This window comes from Bombina bombina, chromosome 2 (assembly GCF_027579735.1).
Source record: "Bombina bombina isolate aBomBom1 chromosome 2, aBomBom1.pri, whole genome shotgun sequence".
Classification (NCBI taxonomy): Eukaryota; Metazoa; Chordata; class Amphibia; order Anura; family Bombinatoridae; genus Bombina; species Bombina bombina.
This window is the reverse complement of record NC_069500.1, coordinates 252,293,910-252,320,063: the sequence shown is the minus strand read 5'-3', so window position 1 is coordinate 252,320,063 and position 26,154 is coordinate 252,293,910. Positions and strand designations below refer to the sequence as shown.

The 26,154-nt window shown below is 39.3% G+C and overlaps 1 protein-coding gene across 1 annotated transcript in view; it reads left to right on the top strand.

Moving 5' to 3' along the window:
• The window catches only part of LOC128646919 (solute carrier organic anion transporter family member 4C1-like), a 198,307-nt gene that overhangs the window by 69,085 nt on the left and 103,068 nt on the right, over positions 1 to 26,154 (top strand). Inside the window, exons 3-4 of the mRNA XM_053699728.1 lie at positions 18,689 to 18,883; positions 21,007 to 21,103. Of these exons, the coding sequence (XP_053555703.1) occupies positions 18,689 to 18,883; positions 21,007 to 21,103 (292 nt within the window). The remainder of the gene's footprint in view (positions 1 to 18,688; positions 18,884 to 21,006; positions 21,104 to 26,154) is intronic.

Genomic DNA, 26,154 nt, shown 5'->3' with positions numbered 1-26,154 from the left:
AAAAAACCTAAGCTCCCCATTGCCCTGAAAAGGGCATTTGGATGGGCATTGCCCTTAAAATGGCATTTAGCTCTTTTTCAGCCCAAATCCTAAGCTAAAAATAAAACCCACCCAATAAACCCTTAAAAAAACTAACACTAACCTCGGAAGATCCACTTACAGTTTTTGAAGACTGGGCATCCATCCTCAATGAAGCCGGGAGAAGTCTTCATCCAAGCAGCAAGAAGTGGTCCTCTAGGCGGGCAGAAGTCTTCATCCAGACGGCATCTTCTATCTTCATCCTTCCGACGCGGAGTGACTCCATCTTCAAGACATCCAGCGTGGAGCATCCTCTTCTGTCAATGGATACTGAAGAATGAAGGTTCCTTTAAGGGACGTCATCCAAGATGGCGTCCCTTGAATTCCTATTGGCAGATAGAATTCTATCAGCCAATCGGAATTAAAGTTGAAAAAATCCTAATCAAGGATTCTGGGATGACGTCCCTTAACGGAACCTTCATTCTTCAGTGTGTTTTTATTTGTGAAAGGAATTCAAATGCATATAATTTTTGAATCTTTATACCTGAGAGAAGCTAGTGAAAGAGAAGTTAGGACGTTTTTAGTAAGATGTTTACAGATTATTAAGTCATATCCAGAAGGAGCTCAAAAAAGGATCTTATATCCATTTTTTAGTTCAGATAGCTTTAGTGATCTGGTTCTTCTGGGTGATTTCCCGGCGGAATGGATTAGGGGTTATAGAGACTCATAACACTATAGCCCGGAATTGAAACAACTAGGATATATCCTGATACTTTGACAGGCTGCTGAGGAGAGAGGTGGGGGAGTATGTGTTTGCTCTGGCCTAGTATTAATGCTTCTGCATTACCATCTGCTCTGGGCTAGTATTAATGCTTGTGCAATACAATCTGCTCTGGCCTAATATTAATGCTTCTGCAATACCATCTGCTCTGGCCTAGTATTAATGCTTCTGCAATACCATATGCCTTGGCCTAGTAATATTGCTTCTGCAATACCATATGCTCTGGTCTAGTATTGATGCTTCTGCAACACCATATGCTCTGACCTATCATTAATGCGTCTGCAATACCATGCTCTGCTCTGGCCAAGTATTAATGCTTCTACAATACCATCTGCTCTGGCCTAGTATTAATGCTTCTGCAATACCATCTGTTCTGGCCTAGTATTAATGCTTCTGCAATACTATCTGCTCTGGCCTAGAATTAATGCTTCTGCAATACCATATGCTCTGGCTTAGTATTAATGCTTCTGCAATACTGTCTGCTCTGGCCTAGTATTAATGCTTCTGCAATACCATCTGCTCTGGCCTAGTATTAATGCTTCAGCATTACCATCTGCTCTGGGCTAGTATTAATGCTTCTGCAATACCATCTTCTCTGGCCTAGTATTAATGCTTCTGCAATACCATCTGCTCTGGCCTAGTATTAATGCTTCTGCAATACCCTATTCCTTGGCCTAGTATTAATGCTTCTCCAATACCATATGCTCTGGTCTAGTATTAATGCTTCTGCAACACCATATGCTCTGACCTATCATTAATGCATCTGCAATACCATGATCTGTTTTGGCCTAGTATTAATGCTTCTGCAATACCATAATCTGCTCTAGCCTAGTATTAATGCTTCTGCAATACCATCTGCTCCGGCCTAGTATTAATGCTTCTGCAATACCATCTGCTCTGGCCTAGTATTAATGCTTCTGCAATACCATCTGCTCTAACCTAGTATTAATGCTTCTGCAATACCATCTGCTCCGGCCTAGTATTAATGCTTTTGCAATACCATCTGCTCTGGCCTAGTATTAATGCTTCTGCAATACCATCTGCTCTAGACTAGTATTAATGCTTCTGCAATACCGTCTGCTCTGGCCTAGTATTAATGCTTCTGCAATGCCAACTGCTCTGGCCTAGTATTAATGCTTCTGCAATACCATCTGCTCCGACCTAGTATTAATGCTTCTGCAATACCATATGCTCTGGCTTAGTATTAATGCTTCTGCAATACTATCTGCTCTGGCCTAGAATTAATGCTTCTGCAATACCATATGCTCTGGCTTAGTATTAATGATTCTGCAATACCATCTGCTCTGGCCTAGTATTAATGCTTTTGCACTACCATCTGCTCTGGCCTAGTATTAATGCTTCTGCAGTACCATCTGCTCTAGCCTAGTATTAATGCTTCTGCAATACCGTCTGCTCTGGCCTAGTATTAATGCTCCTGCAATACCATCTGTTCTGGCTTAGTATTAATGCTTCTGCAATACCATCTGCTCTGGCCTTGTATTACTGCTTCTGCAATACCATATGCTCTGACCTAGTAATAATGCTTCTGCAATACCATCTGCTCTGGCCTAGTATTACTGCTTCTGCAATACCATATTCTTTGGCCTAGTATTAATGCTTCTGCAATACCATCTGCTCTGGCCTACTATTAATGCTTTTGCAATACGATCTGCTCTGGCCTAGTATTAATGCTTCTGCAATACCATCTGTTCTGACCTAGTATTAATGCTTCTGCAATACCATCTGCTCTGGCCTAGAATTAATGCTTCTGCAATACCATATGCTCTGGCTTAGTATTAATGATTCTGCAATACCATCTGCTCTGGCCTAGTATTAATGCTTTTGCAATACCATCTGCTCTGGGCAAGTATTAATGCTTCTGCAGTACCATCTGCTCTAGCCTAGTATTAATGCTTCTGCAATACCGTCTGCTCTGGCCTAGTATTAATGCTCCTGCAATACCATCTGTTCTGGCTTAGTATTAATGCTTCTGCAATACCATCTGCTCTGGCCTTGTATTAATGCTTCTGCAATACCATATGCTCTGACCTAGTATTAATGCTTCTGCAATACCATCTGCTCTGGCCTAGTATTACTGCTTCTGCAATACCATATTCTTTGGCCTAGTATTAATGCTTCTGAAATACCATCTGCTCTGGCCTACTATTAATGCTTTTGCAATACCATCTGCTCTGGCCTAGTATTAATGCTTCTGCAATACCATCTGTTCTGGCCTAGTATTAATGCTTCTGCAATACCATCTGCTCTGGCCTGAAATTAATGCTTCTGCAATACCTTATGCTCTGGCTTAGTATTAATGCTTCTGCAATACCATATGCCCTGGCCTAGTATTAATGCTTCTGCAATACCATCTGCTCTGGCTTAGAATTAATGCTTTAGCAATACCTTATGCTCTGGCTTAGTATTAATGCTTCTGCAATACCATATGCCCTGGCCTAGTATTAATGCTTCTGCAATACCATCTTAACTGGCCTAGTATTAATGCTTCTGCAATATCATCTGTTCTGGCTTAGTATTAATGCTTCTGCAATACCATAATCTGCTCTAGCCTAGTATTAATGCTTCTGCAATACCGTCTGCTCTGACCTAGTATTAATTGCTTCTGCAATACCATCTGCTCTAGCCTAGTATTAATGCTTCTGCAATACCATATGCTCTGGCCTAGTATTAATGCTTCTGCAATACCGTCTGCTCTGGCCTAGTATTAATGCTTCTGCAATACCATTTGCTCCGGCCTAGTATTAATGCTTCTGCAATACCATCTGCTCTGGCCGAGTATTAATGCTTCTGCAATATCATCTGTTCTGGCCTAGTTTTAATGCTTCTGCAATACCATAATCTGCTCTAGCCTAGTATTAATGCTTCTGCAATACCGTCTGCTCTGACCTAGTATTAATTGCTTCTGCAATACCATCTGCTCTAGCCTAGTATTAATGCTTCTGCAATACCATATGCTCTGGCCTAGTATTAATGCTTCTGCAATACCGTCTGCTCTGGCCTAGTATTAATGCTTCTGCAATACCATTTGCTCCGGCCTAGTATTAATGCTTCTGCAATACCATCTGCTCTGGCCGAGTATTAATGCTTCTGCAATATCATCTGTTCTGGCCTAGTTTTAATGCTTCTGCAATACCATAATCTGCTCTAGCCTAGTATTAATGCTTCTGCAATACTGTCTGCTCTGGCCTAGTATTAATTGCTTCTACAATACCGTCTGCTCTGGCCTATTATTAATGCTTCTGCAATACTGTCTGCTCTGGCCTAGAATTAATGCTTCTGCAATACCATATGCTTTGGCCTAGTATTAATGCTTCTGCAATACCATCTGCTCTGGCCTGGTATTATTGCTTTTGCAATACCATCTGCTCTGGCCTAGTATTAATGCTTCTGAAATACCATCTGCTCTAGCCTAGTATTAATGCTTCTGCAATACTGCCTGCTCTGGCCTAGTATTAATGCTTCTGCAATACCATCTGCTTTGGTGTAGTTTAAATGCTTCTGCAATACCATATGCTTTGGCCTAGTATTAATGCTTCTGCAATACCATCTGCTGTAACCTAGTATGAATGCTTTTGCAATACCTTCTGCTATGGCCTATTTTTAATGCTTCTGCAATACCATATGCTCTGGCCTATTATTAATGCTTCTGCAATACTGTCTGCTCTGGCCTAGTATTAATGCTTCTGCAATACTGTCTGCTCTGGCCTAGTATTAATGCTTCTGCAATACCGTCTGCTCTAGCCTAGTATTAATGCTTTTGCATTACCATCTGCTCTGGCCTTGTATTAATGCTTCTGCAATATCATCTGCTCTGGCCTAGTATTAATGCTTCTGCCGTACAATCTGCTCTGGCCTAGTAGTAATGCTTCTGCAATACCATCTGCCCTGGCCTCATATTAATGCTTCAGCAATACCATCTGCTGTGGCTTAGTATTAATTCTTCTGCAATACTATATGCCCTGGCCTAGTATTAATGTTTCTGCAATACCATCCGCTCTGGCCTAGTATTAATGCTTCTGCAATACCATATGTTCTTGCCTAATATTAATGCTTCTGCAATACCATATGGCCTGGTCTAGTATTAATGCGTCTGCAATACCATATGCTCTGGCCTAGTATTAATGCTTCTGCCAGGGAAAGCGGTGACATGATAGAAACCTTCAAATATATGAAGGGACTTAATAAAATAGAAGCTGAAAGCATTTTTCACAAAAAAATAAATGCCAAAACAAGGGGTCACAATTTAAAGTTAGAGGGTAGCAGATTCAGGAGAAATTTAAGGAAGCATTTTTTTACAGAAAGGGTGGTGGATTCATGGAATGAACTTCCATTTGAGGTGGTAAACACAAAGACTGTAAAGGAATTTAAAAATGCCTGGGACATGCATAAGGCTATGCTAAGGAAAAAGTAACATGTAATATGGGTAGACTTGATGGGCCTTTTTGGTTCTTATCTACCGTCAAATTCTATGTTTCTATGTTTCTAATACCATCTGCTCTGGCCTAGTATTAATACTTCTGCAATACCGCCTGCTCTGGCCTAATATTAATGCTTCTGAAATACCATCTGCTCTGGCCTAGTATTAATGCTTCTGCAATACCATCTGCTCTGGCCTAGTATTAATGCTTATATAATACCATCTGCTCTGACCTAGTTGTAATGCTTCTGCAATACCATGATCTGTTCTGGTCTAGTATTAATGCTTTTGCAATACTGTCTGCTCTGGCCTAGTATTAATACTTCTGCAATACCGCCTGCTCTGGCCTAGTATTAATGATTCTGCAATACCATCTGCTCTGGCCTAGTATTAATGCTTCTGCAATACCATATGCTCTGGCCTTGTATTAATGCTTCTGCAATACCATCTGCTAGGGCCTAGTATTAATGCTTCTGCAATACCATATGGCCTGGCCTAGTATTAATGCTTCTGCAATACCATATGGCCTGGCCTAGTATTAATGATTCTGCAATACTGTCTGCTCTGGCCTAGTATTAATGCTTCTGCAATACCATATTCTCTGACCTATCATTAATGTGTCTGCAATACCATGATCTGCTCTGGCCTAGTATTAATGCGTCTGCAATACCATGATCTGCCCTGGCCTAGTATTAATGCTTCTGCAATACCACATGCTCTGGCCTAGTATTAATGCTTGTGTAATACTGTCTGCTTTGGCCCAGTGTTAATGCTTCTGCATTACCATCTTCTCTGGCCTAATATTAATGCTTCTGCAATACCATATGCTTTGGCTTAGTATTAATGCTTCTGAAATACCATTTGCTCTGGCCTAGTAATAATGCTTCTCTAATACTGTCTGCCCTGGCCTAGGATTAATGCTTCTGCAATACCATCTGCTCTGGCCTAGTATTAATGCTTCTGCAATACTGTCTGATCTGACCTAGTATTAATTCTTCTGCAATACCGCCTGCTCTGGCCTAATATTAATGCTTCTGCAATACCATCTGCTCTAGCCTAATTTTAATGCTTTTGCAATACCATCTGCTATGGCCTAGTAATAATGATTCTGCAATACCATCTTCTCTGTCCTAGTATTAATTCTTCTGCAATACTGTCTGCTCTGGCCTAGTATTAATGCTTCTGCAATACCATCTTCTCTGGCCTAGTATTAATGCTTCTGCAATACCGTCTGCCCTGGCCTAGTATTAATGCTTCTGCATTACCCTCTGCTCTGGCCTTGTAGTAATGCCTCTGCAATACCATATGCTGGCCTAGTATTAATGCTTCTGCAATACCATCTGCTCTGGCCTAGTATTAGTGCTTCTGCAGTACCATCTGCTCTGACCTATAATTAATGCTTCTGCAATACCATCTGCTCTAGAATAATATTAATGCTTCTGCAATACGTCTGCTCTGGCCTAGTATTAAAGCTTCTGCATTACCATCTGCTCTGGCCTAGTATTAATGCTTCTGCAATACCATCTGATCTGGCCTAGTATTAATGCTTCTTCAATATCATCTGTTCTGGCATAGTATTAATGCTTCTGCACAACCATGTGCTCTGGCCTACTATTAATGCTTCTGCAATACCATATGTTGGCTTAGTATTAATGCTTCTGCAATACCATCTGCTCTGGCCTAGTATTAATGCTTTTGCAATACCATGTGCTGGCCTAGTATTAATGCTTCTGCAATACCATCTGCTCTGGCCTAGTATTAATGCTTCTGCAATACCATCTGCTCTGGCCTAGTATTAATGCTTCTGCAATACCATATGCTCTGGCCTTGTATTAATGCTTCTGCAATACCATCTGCTAGGGCCTAGTATTAATGCTTCTGCAATACCATATGGCCTGGCCTAGTATTAATGCTTCTGCAATACCATATGGCCTGGCCTACTATTCATGATTCTGCAATACTGTGTGCTCTGGCCTAGTATTAATGCTTTTGCAATACCATATGCTCTGACCTATCATTAATGTGTCTGCAATACCATGATCTGCTCTGGCCTAGTATTAATGCGTCTGCAATACCATGATCTGCCCTGGCCTAGTATTAATGCTTCTGCAATACCATATGCTCTGGCCCAGTGTTAATGCTACTGCATTACCATCTTCTCTGGCCTAATATTAATGCTTTTGCAATACCATATGCTGGCCTAGTATTAATGCTTCTGCAATACCATCTGCTCTGGCCTAGTATTAATGCTTCTGCAATACCATCTGCTCTGGCCTAGTATTAATGCTTCTGCAATACCATATGCTCTGGCCTTGTATTAATGCTTCTGCAATACCATCTGCTAGGGCCTAGTATTTATGCTTCTGCAATACCATATGGCCTGGCCTAGTATTAATGCTTCTGCAATACCATATGGCCTGGGCCAGTATTAATGCTTCTGCAATACCATCTGCTCTGGCCTAGTATTAATACTTCTGCAATACCATATGCTCTGGCACAGTATTAATGATTCTGCAATACCATCTGCTCTGGTCTATTATTAATGCTTCTGCAATACCATCTGCTCTAGCCTAATATTAATGCTTTTGCAATACCATCTGCTATGGCCTAGTAATAATGATTCTGCAATACCATCTTCTCTGTCCTAGTATTAATGCTTCTGCAATACTGTCTGCTATGGCCTAGTATTAATGCTTCTGCAATAACATTTTCTCTGGCCTAGTATTAATGCTTCTGCAATACTGTCTGCCCTGGCCTAGTATTAATGCTTCTGCAATACCCTCTGCTCTGGCCTTGTAGTAATGCTTCTGCAATACCATATGCTGGCCTAGTATTAATGCTTCTGCAATACCATCTGCTCTGGCCTAGTATTAGTGCTTCTCCAGTACCATCTGCTCTGGCCTAGTATTAATGCTTCTGCAATACTGTCTGCTCTGACCTAGTATTAATTCTTCTGCAATACCGCCTGCTCTGGCCTAATATTAATGCTTCTGCAATACCATCTGCTCTAGCCTAATTTTAATGCTTTTGCAATACCATCTGCTATGGCCTAGGAATAATGATTCTGCAATACCATCTTCTCTGTCCTAGTATTAATTCTTCTACAATACTGTCTGCTCTGGCCTAGTATTAATGCTTCTGCAATACCATCTTCTCTGGCCTAGTATTAATGCTTCTGCAATACCGTCTGCCCTGGCCTAGTATTAATGCTTCTGCATTACCCTCTGCTCTGGCCTTGTAGTGATGCTTCTGCAATACCATATGCTGGCCTAATATTAATGCTTTTGCAATACCATCTGCTATGGCCTAGTAATAATGATTCTGCAATACCATCTTCTCTGTCCTATTATTAATGCTTCTGCAATACTGTCTGCTATGGCCTAGTATTAATGCTTCTGCAATAACATTTTCTCTGGCCTTGTAGTAATGCTTCTGCAATACCATATGCTGGCCTAGTATTAATGCTTCTGCAATACCATCTGCTCTGGCCTAGTATTAGTGCTTCTGCAGTACCATCTGCTCTGGCCTAGTATTAATGCTTCTGCAATACTGTCTGCTCTGACCTAGTATTAATTCTTCTGCAATACCGCCTGCTCTGGCCTAATATTAATGCTTCTGCAATACCATCTGCTCTAGCCTAATTTTAATGCTTTTGCAATACCATCTGCTATGGCCTAGGAATAATGATTCTGCAATACCATCTTCTCTGTCCTAGTATTAATTCTTCTGCAATACTGTCTGCTCTGGCCTAGTATTAATGCTTCTGCAATACCATCTTCTCTGGCCTAGTATTAATGCTTCTGCAATACCGTCTGCCCTGGCCTAGTATTAATGCTTCTGCATTACCCTCTGCTCTGGCCTTGTAGTGATGCTTCTGCAGTACCATATGCTGGCCTAATATTAATGCTTTTGCAATACCATCTGCTATGGCCTAGTAATAATGATTCTGCAATACCATCTTCTCTGTCCTAGTATTAATGCTTCTGCAATACTGTCTGCTATGGCCTAGTATTAATGCTTCTGCAATAACATTTTCTCTGGCCTAGTATTAATGCTTCTGCAATACTGTCTGCCCTGGCCTAGTATTAATGCTTCTGCAATACCCTCTGCTCTGGCCTTGTAGTAATGCTTCTGCAATACCATATGCTGGCCTAGTATTAATGCTTCTGCAATACCATCTGCTCTGGCCTAGTATTAGTGCTTCTGCAGTACCATCTGCTCTGGCCTAGTATTAATGCTTCTGCAATACTGTCTGCTCTGACCTAGTATTAATTCTTCTGCAATACCGCCTGCTCTGGCCTAATATTAATGCTTCTGCAATACCATCTGCTCTAGCCTAATTTTAATGCTTTTGCAATACCATCTGCTATGGCCTAGGAATAATGATTCTGCAATACCATCTTCTCTGTCCTAGTATTAATTCTTCTGCAATACTGTCTGCTCTGGCCTAGTATTAATGCTTCTGCAATACCATCTTCTCTGGCCTAGTATTAATGCTTCTGCAATACCGTCTGCCCTGGCCTAGTATTAATGCTTCTGCATTACCCTCTGCTCTGGCCTTGTAGTGATGCTTCTGCAATACCATATGCTGGCCTAGTATTAATGCTTCTGCAATACCATCTGCTCTGGCCTAGTATTAGTGCTTCTGCAGTACCATCTGCTCTGACCTATAATTAATGCTTCTGCAATACCATCTGCTCTAGAATAATATTTATGCTTCTGCAATACGTCTGCTCTGGCCTAGTATAAAAGCTTCTGCATTACCATCTGCTTTTGCCTAGTATTAATGCTTCTGCAATACCATATGGCCTGGCCTAGTATTAATGCTTCTGCAATACCATATGGCCTGGCCTAGTATTCATGATTCTGCAATAATGCGTGCTCTGGCCTAGTATTAATGCTTTTGCAATACCATATGCTCTGACCTATCATTAATGTGTCTGCAATACCATGATCTGCTCTGGCCTAGTATTAATTCGTCTGCAATACCATGATCTGCCCTGGCCTAGTATTAATGCTTCTGCAATACCATATGCTCTGGCCCAGTGTTAATGCTACTGCATTACCATCTTCTCTGGCCTAATATTAATGCTTTTGCAATACCATATGCTGGCCTAGTATTAATGCTTCTGCAATACCATCTGCTCTGGCCTAGTATTAATGCTTCTGCAATACCATCTGCTTTGGTGTAGTTTAAATGCTTCTGCAATACCATATGCTTTGGCCTAGTATTAATGCTTCTGCAATACCATCTGCTGTAGCCTAGTATGAATGCTTTTGCAATACCTTCTGCTATGGCCTATTTTTAATGCTTCTGCAATACCATATGCTCTGGCCTATTATTAATGCTTCTGCAATACTGTCTGCTCTGGCCTAGTATTAATGCTTCTGCAATACTGTCTGCTCTGGCCTAGTATTAATGCTTCTGCAATACCGTCTGCTCTGGCCTAGTATTAATGCTTCTGCAATATCATCTGCTCTGGCCTAGTATTAATGCTTCTGCAATATCATCTGCTCTGGCCTAGTATTAATGCTTCTGCCGTACAATCTGCTCTGGCCTAGTAGTAATGCTTCTGCAATACCATCTGCCCTGGCCTCATATTAATGCTTCAGCAATACCATCTGCTGTGGCTTAGTATTAATTCTTCTGCAATACTATATGCCCTGGCCTAGTATTAATGTTTCTGCAATACCATCCGCTCTGGCCTAGTATTAATGCTTCTGCAATACCATATGTTCTTGCCTAATATTAATGCTTCTGCAATACCATATGGCCTGGTCTAGTATTAATGCGTCTGCAATACCATATGCTCTGGCCTAGTATTAATGCTTCTGCCAGGGAAAGCGGTGACATGATAGAAACCTTCAAATATATGAAGGGACTTAATGAAATAGAAGCTGAAAGCATTTTTCACAAAAAAATAAATGCCAAAACAAGGGGTCACAATTTAAAGTTAGAGGGTAGCAGATTCAGGAGAAATTTAAAGAAGGATTTTTTACAGAAAGGGTGGTGGATTCATGGAATGAACTTCCATTTGAGGTGGTAAACACAAAGACTGTAAAGGAATTTAAAAATGCCTGGGACATGCATAAGGCTATGCTAAGGAAAAAGTAACATGTAATATGGGTAGACTTGATGGGCCTTTTTGGTTCTTATCTACCGTCAAATTCTATGTTTCTATGTTTCTAATACCATCTGCTCTGGCCTAGTATTAATACTTCTGCAATACCGCCTGCTCTGGCCTAATATTAATGCTTCTGAAATACCATCTGCTCTGGCCTAGTATTAATGCTTCTGCAATACCATCTGCTCTGGCCTAGTATTAATGCTTTTATAATACCATCTGCTCTGACCTAGTTGTAATGCTTCTGCAATACCATGATCTGTTCTGGTCTAGTATTAATGCTTTTGCAATACTGTCTGCTCTGGCCTAGTATTAATACTTCTGCAATACCGCCTGCTCTGGCCTAGTATTAATGATTCTGCAATACCATCTGCTCTGGCCTAGTATTAATGCTTCTGCAATACCATATGCTCTGACCTTGTATTAATGCTTCTGCAATACCATCTGCTAGGGCCTAGTATTAATGCTTCTGCAATACCATATGGCCTGGCCTAGTATTAATGCTTCTGCAATACCATATGGCCTGGCCTAGTATTAATGATTCTGCAATACTGTCTGCTCTGGCCTAGTATTAATGCTTCTGCAATACCATATTCTCTGACCTATCATTAATGTGTCTGCAATACCATGATCTGCTCTGGCCTAGTATTAATGCGTCTGCAATACCATGATCTGCCCTGGCCTAGTATTAATGCTTCTGCAATACCACATGCTCTGGCCTAGTATTAATGCTTGTGTAATACTGTCTGCTTTGGCCCAGTGTTAATGCTTCTGCATTACCATCTTCTCTGGCCTAATATTAATGCTTCTGCAATACCATATGCTTTGGCTTAGTATTAATGCTTCTGAAATACCATTTGCTCTGGCCTAGTAATAATGCTTCTCTAATACCATCTGCCCTGGCCTAGGATTAATGCTTCTGCAATACCATCTGCTCTGGCCTAGTATTAATGCTTCTGCAATACTGTCTGATCTGACCTAGTATTAATTCTTCTGCAATACCGCCTGCTCTGGCCTAATATTAATGCTTCTGCAATACCATCTGCTCTAGCCTAATTTTAATGCTTTTGCAATACCATCTGCTATGGCCTAGGAATAATGATTCTGCAATACCATCTTCTCTGTCCTAGTATTAATTCTTCTGCAATACTGTCTGCTCTGGCCTAGTATTAATGCTTCTGCAATACCATCTTCTCTGGCCTAGTATTAATGCTTCTGCAATACCGTCTGCCCTGGCCTAGTATTAATGCTTCTGCATTACCCTCTGCTCTGGCCTTGTAGTAATGCTTCTGCAATACCATATGCTGGCCTAGTATTAATGCTTCTGCAATACCATCTGCTCTGGCCTAGTATTAGTGCTTCTGCAGTACCATCTGCTCTGACCTATAATTAATGCTTCTGCAATACCATCTGCTCTAGAATAATATTAATGCTTCTGCAATACGTCTGCTCTGGCCTAGTATTAAAGCTTCTGCATTAACATCTGCTCTGGCCTAGTATTAATGCTTCTGCAATACCATCTGATCTGGCCTAGTATTAATGCTTCTTCAATATCATCTGTTCTGGCATAGTATTAATGCTTCTGCACAACCATGTGCTCTGGCCTACTATTAATGCTTCTGCAATACCATATGTTGGCTTAGTATTAATGCTTCTGCAATACCATCTGCTCTGGCCTAGTATTAATGCTTTTGCAATACCATGTGCTGGCCAAGTATTAATGCTTCTGCAATACCATCTGCTCTGGCCTAGTATTAATGCTTCTGCAATAGCATCTGCTCTGGCCTAGTATTAATGCTTCTGCAATACCATATGCTCTGGCCTTGTATTAATGCTTCTGCAATACCATCTGCTAGGGCCTAGTATTAATGCTTCTGCAATACCATATGGCCTGGCCTAGTATTAATGCTTCTGCAATACCATATGGCCTGGCCTAGTATTCATGATTCTGCAATACTGTGTGCTCTGGCCTAGTATTAATGCTTTTGCAATACCATATGCTCTGACCTATCATTAATGTGTCTGCAATACCATGATCTGCTCTGGCCTAGTATTAATGCGTCTGCAATACCATGATCTGCCCTGGCCTAGTATTAATGCTTCTGCAATACCATATGCTCTGGCCCAGTGTTAATGCTACTGCATTACCATCTTCTCTGGCCTAATATTAATGCTTTTGCAATACCATATGCTGGCCTAGTATTAATGCTTCTGCAATACCATCTGCTCTGGCCTAGTATTAATGCTTCTGCAATACCATCTGCTCTGGCCTAGTATTAATGCTTCTGCAATACCATATGCTCTGGCCTTGTATTAATGCTTCTGCAATACCATCTGCTAGGGCCTAGTATTAATGCTTCTGCAATACCATATGGCCTGGCCTAGTATTAATGCTTCTGTAATACCATATGCTCTGGCCTATTATTAATGCTTCTGCAATACCATCTGCTCTGGCCTAGTATTAATACTTCTGCAATACCATATGCTCTGGCACAGTATTAATGATTCTGCAATACCATCTGCTCTGGTCTATTATTAATGCTTCTGCAATACCATCTGCTCTAGCCTAATATTAATGCTTTTGCAATACCATCTGCTATGGCCTAGTAATAATGATTCTGCAATACCATCTTCTCTGTCCTAGTATTAATGCTTCTGCAATACTGTCTGCTATGGCCTAGTATTAATGCTTCTGCAATAACATTTTCTCTGGCCTAGTATTAATGCTTCTGCAATACTGTCTGCCCTGGCCTAGTATTAATGCTTCTGCAATACCCTCTGCTCTGGCCTTGTAGTAATGCTTCTGCAATACCATATGCTGGCCTAGTATTAATGCTTCTGCAATACCATCTGCTCTGGCCTAGTATTAGTGCTTCTGCAGTACCATCTGCTCTGGCCTAGTATTAATGCTTCTGCAATACTGTCTGCTCTGACCTAGTATTAATTCTTCTGCAATACCGCCTGCTCTGGCCTAATATTAATGCTTCTGCAATACCATCTGCTCTAGCCTAATTTTAATGCTTTTGCAATACCATCTGCTATGGCCTAGGAATAATGATTCTGCAATACCATCTTCTCTGTCCTAGTATTAATTCTTCTGCAATACTGTCTGCTATGGCCTAGTATTAATGCTTCTGCAATACCATCTTCTCTGGCCTAGTATTAATGCTTCTGCAATACCGTCTGCCCTGGCCTAGTATTAATGCTTCTGCATTACCCTCTGCTCTGGCCTTGTAGTGATGCTTCTGCAATACCATATGCTGGCCTAGTATTAATGCTTCTGCAATACCATCTGCTCTGGCCTAGTATTAGTGCTTCTGCAGTACCATCTGCTCTGACCTATAATTAATGCTTCTGCAATACCATCTGCTCTAGAATAATATTAATGCTTCTGCAATACGTCTGCTCTGGCCTAGTATTAAAGCTTCTGCATTACCATCTGCTCTGGCCTAGTATTAATGCTTCTGCAATACCATCTGATCTGGCCTAGTATTAATGCTTCTGCAATATCATCTGTTCTGGCATAGTATTTATGCTTCTGCACAACCATGTGCTCTGGCCTACTATTAATGCTTCTGTAATACCATATGTTGGCCTAGTATTAATGCTTCTGCAATACCATCTGCTCTGGCCTAGTATTAATGCTTTTGCAATACCATATGCTGGCCTAGTATTAATGCTTTTGCAATACCATCTGCTCTGGCCTAGTATTAATGCTTTTGCAATACCATATGCTGGCCTAGTATTAATGCTTCTGCAATACCATCTGCTCTGGCCTAGTATTAATGCTTCTGCAATACCATCTGCTCTGGCCTAGTATTAATGCTTCTGCAATACCATATGCTCTGGCCTTGTATTAATGCTTCTGCAATACCATCTGCTAGGGCCTAGTATTAATGCTTCTGCAATACCATATGGCCTGGCCTAGTATTAATGCTTCTGCAATACCATATGGCCTGGCCTAGTATTCATGATTCTGCAATACTGTGGGCTCTGGCCTAGTATTAATGCTTCTGCAATACCATATGCTCTGACCTATCATTAATGTGTCTGCAATACCATGATCTGCTCTGTCCTAGTATTAATCCGTCTGCAATACCATGATCTGCCCTGGCCTAGTATTAATGCTTCTGCAATACCATATGCTCTGTCCCAGTGTTAATGCTACTGCATTACCATCTTCTCTGGCCTAATATTAATGCTTCTGAAATACCATTTGCTCTGGCCTAGTAATAATGCTTCTCTAATACCATCTGCCCTGGCCTAGGATTAATGCTTCTGCAATAACATCTGCTCTGGCCTAGTTTTAATGCTTTTGCAATACTGTCTGCTCTGACCAAGTATTAATTCTTCTGCAATACCGCCTGCTCTGGCCTAATATTAATGCTTCTGCAATACCATCTGCTCTAGCCTAATATTAATGCTTTTGCAATACCATCTGCTATGGCCTAGTAATAATGATTCTGCAATACCATCTTCTCTGTCCTAGTATTAATGCTTCTGCAATACTGTCTGCTCTGGCCTAGTATTAATGCTTCTGCAATAACATTTTCTCTGGCCTAGTATTAATGCTTCAGCCATACTGTCTGCCCTGGCCTAGTATTAATGCTTCTGCAATACCCTCTGCTCTGGCCTTGTAGTAATGCTTCTGCAATACCATATGCTGGCCTAGTATTAATGCTTCTGCAATACCATCTGGCCTGGCCTAGTATTAGTGCTTCTGCAGTACCATCTGCTTTGACCTATAATTAATGCTTCTGCAATACCATCTGCTCTAGCCTAGTATTAATGCTTCTGCAATACGTCTGCTCTGGCCTAGTATTAATGCTTCTGCAATACCATCTGTTCTGGCATAGTATTAATACTTCTGCAATACCATGTGCTCTGGCCTAGTATTAATGCTTCTGCAATACCATGTGTTGGCCTAGTATTAATGCCTCTGCAATACCATCTGATCTGGCCTAGTATTAATGCTTCTGCAATACCATATGCTGGCCTAGTATTAATGCTTCTGCAATACCATCTGCTCTGGCCTAGTATTAATGCTTCTGCAATACCATATGCTCTGGCCTTGTATTAATGCTTCTGCAATACCATCTGCTAGGGCCTAGTATTAATGCTTCTGCAATACCATATGGCCTGGCCTAGTATTAATGCTTCTGCAATACCATATGGCCTGGGCCAGTATTAATGCTTCTGCAATACCATCTGCTCTGGCCTAGTATTAATACTTCTGCAATACCATATGCTCTGGCACAGTATTAATGATTCTGCAATACCATCTGCTCTGGTCTATTATTAATGCTTCTGCAATACCATCTGCTCTGGCCTAGTATTAATGCTTTTGCAATACCATATGCTGGCCTAGTATTAATGCTTCTGCAATACCATCTGCTCTGGCCTAGCATTAATGCTTTTGCAATACCATATGCTGGCCTAGTATTAATGCTTCTGCAATACCATCTGCTCTGGCCTAGTATTAATGCTTCTGCAATACCATCTGCTCTGGCCTAGTATTAATGCTTCTGCAATACCATATGCTCTGGCCTTGTATTAATGCTTCTGCAATACCATCTGCTAGGGCCTAGTATTAATGCTTCTGCAATACCATATGGCCTGGCCTAGTATTAAGGCTTCTGCAATACCATATGGCCTGGCCTAGTATTCATGATTCTGCAATACTGTGGGCTCTGGCCTAGTATTAATGCTTCTGCAATACCATATGCTCTGACCTATCATTAATGTGTCTGCAATACCATGATCTGCTCTGTCCTAGTATTAATCCGTCTGCAATACCATGATCTGCCCTGTCCTAGTATTAATGCTTCTGAATACCATATGCTCTGGCCCAGTGTTAATGCTACTGCATTACCATCTTCTCTGGCCTAATATTAATGCTTCTGAAATACCATTTGCTCTGGCCTAGTAATAATGCTTCTCTAATACCATCTGCCCTGGCCTAGGATTAATGCTTCTGCAATAACATCTGCTCTGGCCTAGTTTTAATGCTTTTGCAATACTGTCTGCTCTGACCAAGTATTAATTCTTCTGCAATACCGCCTGCTCTGGCCTAATATTAATGCTTCTGCAATACCATCTGCTCTAGCCTAATATTAATGCTTTTGCAATACCATCTGCTATGGCCTAGTAATAATGATTCTGCAATACCATCTTCTCTGTCCTAGTATTAATGCTTCTGCAATACTGTCTGCTCTGGCCTAGTATTAATGCTTCTGCAATAACATTTTCTCTGGCCTAGTATTAATGATTCGGCCATACTGTCTGCCCTGGCCTAGTATTAATGCTTCTGCAATACCCTCTGCTCTGGCCTTGTAGTAATGCTTCTGCAATACCATATGCTGGCCTAGTATTAATGCTTCTGCAATACCATCTGGTCTGGCCTAGTATTAGTGCTTCTGCAGTACCATCTGCTTTGACCTATAATTAATGCTTCTGCAATACCATCTGCTCTAGCCTAGTATTAATGCTTCTGCAATACGTCTGCTCTGTCCTAGTATTAATGCTTCTGCAATACCATCTGTTCTGGCATAGTATTAATGCTTCTGCAATACCATGTGCTCTGGCCTAGTATTAATGCTTCTGCAATACCATGTGTTGGCCTAGTATTAATGCCTCTGCAATACCATCTGCTCTGGCCCAGTATTAATGCTTCTGCAATACCATATGCTGGCCTAGTATTAATGATTCTGCAATACCATCTGCTCTGGCCTAGTATTAATGCTTCTGCAATACCATATGCTCTGGCCTTGTATTAATGCTTCTGCAATACCATCTGCTAGGGCCTAGTATTAATGCTTCTGCAATACCATATGGCCTGGCCTAGTATTAATGCTTCTGCAATACCATATGGCCTGGGCCAGTATTAATGCTTCTGCAATACCATCTGCTCTGGCCTAGTATTAATACTTCTGCAATACCATATGCTCTGGCACAGTATTAATGATTCTGCAATACCATCTGCTCTGGTCTATTATTAATGCTTCTGTAATACCATATGCTCTGACCTAGTATTAATGCTTCTGCTATACCATATGCTCTGGCACAGTATTAATGCTTCTGCAATACCATATGGCCTAGCTTGCATTCTGTTTGTATACTTTACATCTTTTAGCACCATAAAAAAGAGAATAAAAGCTATTGAGCTTAAACAGTAGGGAAAATGCCTTTCAGTCCTGCACCTGATTCCTAAATATTTGGCAGCTATAAGCTGACAATTTATTATAGTTGTAAGTATTTTTGCCCTGTTTTTGGATTTATGTTTACATTTTGTATATACTGTAAATTGACAAATGCATTCTTTTCTAGATTTCTGTGAAATATCAGGATCTAATAGCACTGGAGCGGAATGTGTGAACAAACAAGGCTCTTCTCTCTCAAACTACCTTTATGTGTTTATTCTGGCTCAGCTGCTAATGGGAGTAGGTGGAACTCCCTTATATACTCTGGGAACTGCCTTTTTTGATGATAGCCTTCCTACACATAAGTCATCCTTATATATAGGTATTTACTTATTTAAATCTTTACAAATGTTTCATTTTGTTCACTTATATTCATTACACGCACCCTATATTGGGGTAGATTATGAGTGGCTCGCTAACTGTTGTGTGCAAACCAAAAGGGCTTTGTCCCGGGTGTTTGTGCAAGTCAGAAGAAGCGTGCGTATTATTGAAAGTAATCTCGCTTGCTTGAGCGCAATTAAATTTAACGTGCGTCGGGGCAGTGCAACTTCAGAGCTCAGGTTAACTGTTATGCTAGACAAAAAAGTTGCTCAAAAATCATCAAAAATATATTTAAAAGTACAGTTACACTCATAATAAAACTATCTAATAAAAATTATTAAACAAATGCATAAAAAAGTTCTAAACCATCAGATATATATAAAAATATTTATTTATGAATAAATAGAACATATTCTTCTATGTGAAGAGCATTGGAATGTGAAATATTCATATTTTCATGTCGGGTTAGAACACTTGGTTAAACGCGATCTTGTTAGCGCAACTTGTTGGGTGTTTTTTTTCTACTTTTTGCGTTTCAAGTGAAGTCTATGGGGGAGTACATTAACACGGTCGCGATATTCCAACTTCTGTTTTTTGCCGTGTTGGGTTAGTTCTCTAGTGGAGTTAACGTGCAAACAGCAGAGATAAATAGCGCTCAACTCGTAATCTAGTCCATTGTAAGGTATATATGTATTTAAGTTGTAGGACAGTGCAGTACAGTATACCTAAAGTTTGGCTCCTGCACCTCTACATTTTTTACCCTGCAGTCATTGAATTCATGAGACAGTTATCGCATACTGCATAGATTACACACTCTCTTTCACACACCAGATGTATCATGCTGTTCAGGTCTCGCTCCTAAGCACTACAGACACTTTGTGAATCTGCACCTAATAATCTCTGTTATGCTCCCTCAGTTCTGTAGGCGTTAGATGAGGCTGCACCTAATGATCTTTTTCTCCCCCCCCCCAGCATCCCCTCACACCTGCTCCTGCAAGAATTTGCTCTTTCACCAAACAACTGTCCTGCCTGCTACTTAAAGGGACATGAAACACATTTTTTTTTTTTTTATTTTTTTTTTATTCAGATAGACCATACAATTTTAAACAGCTTTCCAGTTTGCTTCTAATATCAAATGTGCTTCATTCTCATTATATTCGTCGTGGAAAGGCTCAGGTGCTGGAATGCACTGCTGGGAACTAGCTAAGTGGCAGCACGTAACTTACTCTCTTGTCATTGGTTCACTTAATGTGTTCAGCTAGCTCCCATTAGTGCATTGCTGCTCCTTCAACAAAGAATATCAATAGAATGAAGAAAGTTATAATAAAAGTAAATTGGAAAGTTGGTTAAAATGGTATGTTTTATCTAAATCATGAAAGAAAAAAAATGTGTCACAGCTATGTAGGGGCTGGTAAGCAGCATAAAAAAGGCTGTTTTTTTTAATCTTTTATAATGCAATAGTATGCTGAGGATGTACAACCCCTGTCCCTTTAAGCTCCCGTCCCAGTCATTTTAGAGCCAGTGTTGGGAGTACAGAATGCATACAGGCATTTCAGGTTTGAAAAGATAATGTGCAAAAAACACATATTAGCAAAAATGTCCCAAGTAAAATGATCACTGCTTCAGCAATAGGTTTTACTGTGCATAGATCATACGTACATACTAAGTGCTCACGCATACTCATTCAAAATGTACACCAGTCAGAGAATATATTGGTTTGCATCATCACTGATGAATATATTTTCACAGGCACTCTTTGAGCAGGTGAGGTGTTTGAATGAGTGTGCGCAGGGCATATGTACATATGCTCTATTCACGTAAACGTCACTAAATTAGTGAAAACATTTACTAGAAACATTTTTTTTGCTTATGTATGTGCTATTCAAAGCTTAAGTACATTCATGTTCGTCTTAATTTTTATCTTTATGTTATTTTAAATTGCTGGCTAGACTGCCTGTGGTTCCTAACCCTGTCCTATAGAAACCCTAACAGAAACAGGGAGACAGAAAGAGTAAGAAATGCAGGGGGCTCATTCTGCTGATAATTTTATAACTGCTAAACTTTCATGCTATTATATATGTTATGTTACATCTTATATATCTTTATGTATAACTCATTTCTCAGGGATTGCTTATGGGATGTCGGTTGTGGGGCCTGCAATTGGATACCTGATAGGTGGACAGTTATTAAACATATACATTGATTTTGATAACGGAGAAAGGTAAGTTAATTCTAAAGCTTCCTATCTGTAAACGTATAATAGCATTTACAGGTAATTACTGTCAATAAAGGGAAGCACCATTAATGGCTTTGTTGTGAATATACTGTATAAGGTAACAATATAACTACTTAAAGAGACATTCTAAGGGAACAATGGCATGCTCTAAGGTATTAGGGCTAGATTACAAGTGGAGCACAATTTATCACTCTCGCTCGTGCATTAACTGCGCTAGAAGTAAGCTTTTTGCGCATATCAAGTAGAGCGCATATTACAAGTTTTCACACAAGCTCTAACCAGGAGGTTGCGTTAGAATATCGCAACCTCCTTAAAGGGACAGTTTACTCAAAAAATGTCTCCCCTTTAATTTGTTCCCAATGATCCACTTTAACTGCTGGAGTGTATTAAATTGTTTATAAGTAATTCCCTTACCCTTATATTGGCATTTGAAATAGTTTAATTAGCCTGTGGTATCCCCACCCATCCTCAAGGCCAAGCTGTGTTAAAGGGACAGTCTACACCAGAATATTTATTGTTTTAAAAGATAGATAATCCCTTTATTACCCATTCCCTAGTTTTGCATAACCAACACAGTTATATTAATGCACATTTTATCTCTTGTATCTAAGCCTCTGCAAACTTACCCTTATTTCAGTTGTTTTGGCAGGCTTGCATTTTAGCAAAAAAACTAACACCTGCAAAAAAGCAGCTTTCAGCTCCTAACGCAGCCCCATTGATTCCTATGGGGAAATAAAATTTGCGTTTACACCTAACACTCTAACATAAACCCTGAGTCTAAACACCCCTAATCTTACACTTATTAACCCCTAATCTGCCGCCCCCGACATTGCCGACACCTACATTATATTATTAACCCCTAATTTGCCGCTCCGGAAACCGCCGCCACCTACATTATATGTATGAACCCCTAATCTACTGCCCCCAACATCGCCAATACCTACATTATATTTATTAACCCCTAATCTGCCGACCCCAATGTCGCCGCAACCTACCTACATTTATTAACCCCTAATCTGCTGCCCCCAATGTTGCGGCCACTATGTTAAAGTAATTAACCCTTAAACCTAAGTCTAACCCTAACCCCCCTAACTTAAATATAATTTAAATTAAGCTAAAGAAAATAACTAGCATTAACTAAATTATTCCTATTTAAAACTAAATACGTACCTATAAAATAAACCCTAAGCTAGCTACAATATAACTAATAGTTACATTGTAGCTATCTTAGGCTTTATTAAACTATAGAAGTGAGACAAAGTACAGAGGCGCCAATGGTGCAGATCAATGGTGATATAAGGCACAACAACACCCCAATATGCACAGGATACTCACATGTGGTGAAGGCAATCAATCTTGCCCATAGAGACAGGCTGGATTTCACAGCAATCCAGCTGGCTGTTAAACTATTAACTATTTAATAGCTACCTAGTTAAAATAAAGAAAAATTTACCTGTAAAATAAAACCTAACCTAAATTACACTAACACCTAACACTACACCATAATTAAATCAATTACCTACATTAAATTAAATTAATTACAATTAAATAAAATTAACTAAAGTACAAAAAAACGAACACTAAATTACAGAAAATAATAAAATAATTACAATTTTTTTTAAACTAATTACACCTCATTAATCCCCCTAATAAAATAAAAAAGCCCCCCAAAATAATGAAAAGCCCTACCCTATACTAAATTACAAATAGCCCTTAAAAGGGCCTTTTGCGGGGCATTGCCCCAAAGTAATCAGCTCTTTTACCTGTTAAAAAAAAAAAAAAGTACAATACCCCCCCAACATTAAAACCCACCACCCACACACCCAACCCTACTCTAAAACCCACCCAAAACCCCCTTAATAAAACCTAACACTAACCCCTTGAAGATCACCCAACCTTGAGAAGTCTTCACCCAACCGTGGTTATTTTTTTGTACTTTAGTTAATTTTATTTAATTGTAATTAATTTAATTTAATGTAGGTAATTGATTTAATTATAGTGTAGTGCAAGGTGTTAGTGTATTTTAGGTTAGGTTTTATTTTACAGGTAAATTTGTCTTTATTTTAACTAGGTAGCTATTAAATAGTTAATAACTATTTAATAACTATTGTAACTAGTTAAAATAAATACAAACTTGCCTGTAAAATAAAAATAAAGCCTACGCTAGCTACAAAGTAACTAATAGTTATATTGTAGCTAGCTTAGGGTTTATTTTATAGGTAAGTATTTAGTTTTAAATAGGAATTATTTAGTTAATAATAGTAATTTTATTTAGATTTAAGTTAGGGGGTGTTAGGGTTAGACTTAGATTTAGGGGTTAATAACTTTAATATAGTGGCGGCGACGTTGGGGGCGGCAGACTAGGGGTTAATAAATGTAGGTATATATATAAAATGGTTTTTAGGTACAATAAAATATACAATATATAGCTATACCTCTCTCTCTCTCTCTCTCTCTCTCTCTCTCTCTCTCTCTCTCTATATATATATATATATATATATATATATATATATATATATATATATATATATATCAAATTATATATAGGTATAGATATATACAGATATATATATATATATATATATATATATATATACAGGGCCGGATTTACATCTCAGGTGCCTGTAGGCACAAAAACCTGAAGCGCCCCCCTACCCCCCCCCAAAAAAAAAAAGTGGAAAAAAATGAGGACTTTTTTTATTATTATTTAGGACAACTAAAAATAAATATTAGATGTAAAATTACATTTTTCCTTTTATGGAGATACACAAATACACACACCAATATTTGTTGTAATGGAAGCTACACCAAAAATCAATATTCACTTGACTCAAATGGCCATACAATTTCTATTATGTATAACAAAAACAAATCATGTTAAACTTTTAATGCAAAATATTCTAAAGAAAACCCTATTTAAAGGGACATAAAATGTGACAGTTTGCTAAAGCATTTTAATATTGCACTAGTGCTTGCACAGAAGTGTGTTAGCCTCTTGCAAAAGAGTTAAACACATAGTCAAAGTCAGTTCTGAGACAGCAATACACATCTGTGCAGACCCAGATGGGCTCATAGGACATGTTTATTGACAAGCCTTTAGTGTATTGCTTTTCTGGAGATGACTTTGACTATGTGCTTAACATTTTTTGGAGTTAAACACAGTTTTGTGTAAACAATAGCAATATTAAAACTAGCAGCATGCAAGCTCATCAACAACCTGTGCAGCCAGAGGAAGAAAACATAAAATGTAGGTATTTTTTCCACTACATGAAAAAACAGATGTTTGTTCTGAAATATAAATATAATATGATGTTGCTATCAAAGGAAAACATGGAATGTTGTAGATTATATAAAATCCAGGGGTCAACAAATGTGTTTAAAATTAGAAATTCAATTTACCACAATACAAAAATACCACACTTACTTGATAAAAGAACAGATTAACAATTTTGTATGTGATGTATGTGTATGTATATATATATATATATATATATATATATATATATATATATATACACATACATATTCATACATATACATATGCATACAAACAAATATGCCATGTGAGTGGTTTACACACATACACATTTTACAGCCTTACAGTCTACAAACTTTGTTGTCAAAGTGCCCTAAAGGCTGTAAAATTTGTAAATCACAATTGGCATTTTGTAATAAAGAGCAGAGCAGCTAGTCCCACATAACCTCCACACCTCCAAGGCCTTTATAGAACAAAAACATTCACCCTGAAGCAGAAGTTAACCCCCTGGCTATAAAAATGCCCTACAGCACATAACAAATGAATACACTGCAACCCTCTCTGGTAGCCAAGGGGTTAAAGTGCTCTGCTTGTTATGTTGTCATTCTAGGCAGCATTAGAAGCCTTGTACAGCCCTAACCTGTTGTTTTGAAGCTTTCATTCCTCAACAAAAAGTGTCTGCTACACATCAGCATGGAGCTTGGCTGTGTGAGGCAACAGAAGTACATAAAATAAAAGTGAAACTAAACATGCCTGGCGAAAATGGGAGGGGTTTAGTTTTAATATTTGCCCCTCTCTCCTTCATGGCTCCCTCAACTGCTGTAACATATTTCCAATAAACATTCGACTCTGTAAGCACCTGGCAGCACAATTCTTACTAAAATTAATGCCCTCACAAAAAAATAATAAAAAAAAAAAAATTGTTTTATTACTGACAGGCAGGCGCCCCTCACTGCAAGGTGCCTGCAGGCACATGCCTACTGTACCTAATGGGAAATCCAGCCCTGTATATATATATATATATATATATATATATATATATATATATTTACAGTAAACTCTCAGTTAACCAGAACTCAAGCAACCAGAACTCTCAAGCAACCAAAAAAAAAAAAAATTGAAGATGCTGTACATTAAAATGGACACTAACTTTGCTCTGCAGCTTCCTTTCTCTATAGTGGGCTCTCAAAGGTGAAAGCAAGCCATTTTAATGCCACCAGACCCTACATAACTGCTCTTGAAAGTTGTAATCTCAAGGCAGTCTGAGAATTAGACATCATGCTGCCACTAGGTGCCCGGGACTGAACAGAGACGGCATTAATATTAATTCATAATTTGCTTTTATTTACTGTATTTAGATACTAACATCAAGTAAATACAGTGTTTATAGTATAGTATGGGTTATAGAACTAGTTAGGCCTATTTTTAATAGTAACTCTCAAGCAACCAGAAACTGCACTTATCCGGAATCTACCAATCCCCATGGGTGCCGGTTAACTGGGAGTTTACTGTATTTTTGTCTTGCGTAAGAGTTGACCAGAGAGCTAAAGACGCACTAACCAAACAAGCGTAAATTGCAATTGCACTCATTTGTTCGCATTTACTTTCAACTTGTAATATGCTTGCTCCTTTCCGATGCACGCAACCAGTTGTGAAAAACAGTAAGCACACCCCTCGTAATCTAGCCCTAAACACATAGGCCTTGTCGAAAGCAAAAATGTATACGTTATGGACTGCTAATACTGTAAAATCCATAAAGCTTCAATTTTTGTGCATAAAA